The sequence below is a fragment of the Alligator sinensis genome, unplaced genomic scaffold, assembly GCF_000455745.1.
Source record: "Alligator sinensis unplaced genomic scaffold, ASM45574v1 scaffold159_2, whole genome shotgun sequence".
Taxonomy (NCBI): domain Eukaryota; kingdom Metazoa; phylum Chordata; order Crocodylia; family Alligatoridae; genus Alligator; species Alligator sinensis.
In genome coordinates this window covers 1,719,286-1,722,832 of record NW_005841992.1, presented here as the reverse complement: position 1 = coordinate 1,722,832, position 3,547 = coordinate 1,719,286, and the positions used below count along the sequence as shown (strand labels likewise).

Sequence of the window (3,547 nt, the reverse complement as noted above, 5' to 3'; positions counted from 1 at the left end):
TTTCCTGCCTATGCAGGGGGTTGGACTCGATGATCTATTGAGGTCCCTTCCGACCCTAACATCTGTGAATCTATGAATCTTGCAATTTGATGCAGTGATCAGAACTTCTTTTAATATCACATTTCTTGTTACAAATTCAGATCAATAAATATCAGGAACAGAAATTCAAATACAGATTCTGTTTCAAGCAAAGCATTGGCAACAGTAAATATACCCCTTTCTAACTGAGTGTTGGGTTTTTTTCATGCAAGCTAATAAATAATGTAGCAGTGCTTGACTATTTTTGTTTTAATAGTTTTAATATGCAACTTCCTATGTCCTAGTTTTAACCTTTGCTATTTAAAAACATTAGATATACCTGTACCAGACCCATTCATCAACATTGGAAGGTTTCAGCCTTGCCTTCAGCACTACAGGGCACCTTTTGAACTAGAGGGCTAAGAAAACTGACAGCAGGAGAAAGTTTTTATGTAAGAAGAGTGGGGTCATGGGCTGTTTGCACCATGTTATACATTCAGAGGGTGGCTGAAGGAAGTGACCTGGCTTGCATTTTTCATAACCCTAGAGGTTGAGCGTTGGTTCTTACTGGCATGGTATACCCACAGCAGGCCAGAACAGTTGTAGGGGGGAGGATGGTTGAGCATTTTGAATCTTCCCTGTTTTTGCTAAGCTCCTTGGAGCAGCTTAAGAGGACTGTGACTGTTGTTGCTTCTTTGGTAGCAACAGGACTAGAATCTTGAGGATATGGAGTTTGGCAGGTAATTGTAACAACATAGTTTTCTGGGGGAGCAGGGAGAGAGGGTTATAGTGGAGTTTTTGTTGGATTATGAAACTCTTATTTATCATGCTGCTGCTTTTGTTTTAGTACTGTGGAAGAACTGGAAAGAGAAATGGAACAAGCAAAGATTTCTTTCCAAAACAAGACATTGGCATTGCATAGGTAAAACATTCTTAAATTATATTTTGAAATTTTGTTTAAATAAGAACAAACCTACATAAAAGGTGAACCACCTAGTTTAATGACTAGCTGTTCCAAGCTTGTAGTTCTTCTGCATTGTTTAACTGGCTATTCGGATAACCCACCTTCAAGCTTTGGAGTAAGGATTCAGTGGTTGAAAGAGCTTGGGGTTGTTGGGGCTGGTGTTTACCCTGATACTTTCAGAGAAACACGCTGTTTATCATTAAACTCATAATATGTTCTAGGTCTCTGATATCCTACTTTTGTACCAAGTAGCAGGAGAAAGAGGTGACCAGAACTTGTTTTTTGTTGGTTTGTTTTTTTTTAGATTGTATTCAAGGTTTGGGGGTGGCATTGTTTTGTGTTAGTTTTCTCACTAATGAGGTGGGTTCTTTTTTTTTTTTTTCTCCTTACCTGATATAGGGTCCAGCTTATGAATGCCCTCCGAACCAAACTGAGAAAAAATGATGATGACTCGAAGTAAGACTTCTTTAAATTGGGAGTGCGTGGTAAGGGAGAGGGGTAAGACGCACAGATCCAGAATAGAGGGTTACAAAAAGCCTAACATGATCACTTTATTTAATTAAACTCTGCTATCCTGTTATAGCTGTATTATTGCACGATTTCCAGCTAGAAAAGAGTAAGGGCACAGTGAATGGTAGGTGTGGGCTTCCATTCTTCCTACTTTGGAAATAAAAGCACACCACAATGCTATCATCACTAGCCAAAGGGCAAGAATCCTAGGTAACTTCTTAACCTAGACTTCTTTTTCCATAGCATTGCAAATTCATGCATGGCCTGCCAAGTTCTGTACATTCTTTGCTCAGTAATGCACTGTTGAACATAAGTTAATGATCTGAAGTGAGGCACAAAGAGAATATTGACTTCTAAAACTTTTATTCAGCATAATAAACCTTGGGAATAACTGCTTAGTTTTCTAAATGTTAAGGTAAAGCATGGTGTGTGTTTTTTGTTGTTGTTGTTGTTGTGGTTTTTTTTAAGTTGAATGGTCTTTGCAGAATCCAAATCATTATGTTACAATAAATACTATGTTGATTTGAAAGTAAATCATTGAAGACCTGGGAATTAATTTGTTTATTCCCTTGTTAGATTAATCTTGGAGACTATAAAACGCATACTAATGCTTAGTACTGCAGCAATTGAATCTCAAAAGGCAAGTATTTTTGGTGTTACTAATTTTTTAAAGTAGTATTAGGAGCAGTGTTGTAGCCATGATGGTCCAGAAATTATGTGAGATGCAAGAAAGAATGTCTTGCATTTGAAAGCTTATCTAACTTTATTCCAACTATATAGTTGTTCTAATAAAAGATATCAGACTAAGGTGCTTGCCTCTTGGATAATTATTTAAATAATGTTAAGATTTCCAATGGGTTGCGAAAATGATAATATTTTTTTGAACATGGTTATAAAAGACAATCTTGGCTTGTCTACATGAGATATTTAATGCCCATTGGACTAATTCTACTGCACACTAGTGTGGCTGGCAAAAATCGTGCTAATGTGCAGTAGGTTAGTCCAGTGCGCATTAAGCATCACACAGTGTTCATTTGCGCTAATGCTCAATGGCACCAATTATGGGACATTAAGTTACTACCTGTTATTATAGGTATTAAACTTAATGCATCATAATTATGGCGCATTTAATGAATGTGTAGCTGCACCCTCTGATTCTTCTAGGGAAGAAAACCCTGATCACTTGAGACAGCTGAGACCTGCTCAGACCTTCAGTTTGAGATCAAAGCTGTTATAATGGAGATAACTGTTATATGTTTGTGTTTGGGTATTATTGCCCTGGGGTGGCTATTCTCTCTGGACATGCCGCATATTGATTTGAGTTATGGTCCCTCCACCTTAAAGAAGATGTAGAAGAACCAGGAAAAGTATACAAAAGGGCACCAAGGATGATCAGGGAAATGGAGGCTATGCGAGGAGAGACTAAATAGGCTAGGCTAATAAATGATGTCAAGAAAGTAAATAGGGATTTATTATTTATCTTCTCCCATAATATCAGAAATAGGGGACATAAAATGAAATTAGAGGTGCACCAATGTATCAGTACCAATACGATATGGACCGATGTAAGAAAAATTGACGTTATTGGCAATAGGCTTTTATTGTCTGATGTAGCCAATAATGTTGCTGATAAATGTTGCATGCAAGTGCGCAGCCACAGCATGTACATGGCCAGTAGTGCAGCCTGGCATCTTGGAGAGCAGCATCAGGCTGGTCAGTCTGTTTGGCAGAAGGGGCATAGGGGAGGGGTAGATTGAGGCCCCGTGGTAAGGGAGTGGGACAGGCACTGCACAGCTAGGGCAGGGTGGGTCGCGAGACCAAGTCGGTGGTTTATCCAGAGAGGGTGTGGGCAGTGTGGCTTCTGCCACTGTGTGAACCCTGGGACAGGCATGGGGGGCATGTGCCCCACCCTCCAATCTGTGTATGGGGCAAGGGCAGACTGCCACTCTGTGCTTGGGGCTGGAGGCTGCAGTGGGCTGTTTCCAGCAGCTGCACTCAGGAAGGGCGGGTGGGGACACGTTGAGTGGGGGGGGGGGGGGGGGGGGATTTTGGGGG

The 3,547-nt window shown here is 40.4% G+C and overlaps 1 protein-coding gene across 1 annotated transcript in view; it reads left to right on the top strand.

Moving 5' to 3' along the window:
- Positions 1 to 3,547, top strand: part of CENPH (centromere protein H) — a 14,920-nt gene that overhangs the window by 4,788 nt on the left and 6,585 nt on the right. Inside the window, exons 4-6 of the mRNA XM_006021429.3 lie at positions 866 to 940; positions 1,382 to 1,438; positions 2,069 to 2,132. Coding sequence (XP_006021491.1) covers positions 866 to 940; positions 1,382 to 1,438; positions 2,069 to 2,132 — 196 coding nt within the window. The remainder of the gene's footprint in view (positions 1 to 865; positions 941 to 1,381; positions 1,439 to 2,068; positions 2,133 to 3,547) is intronic.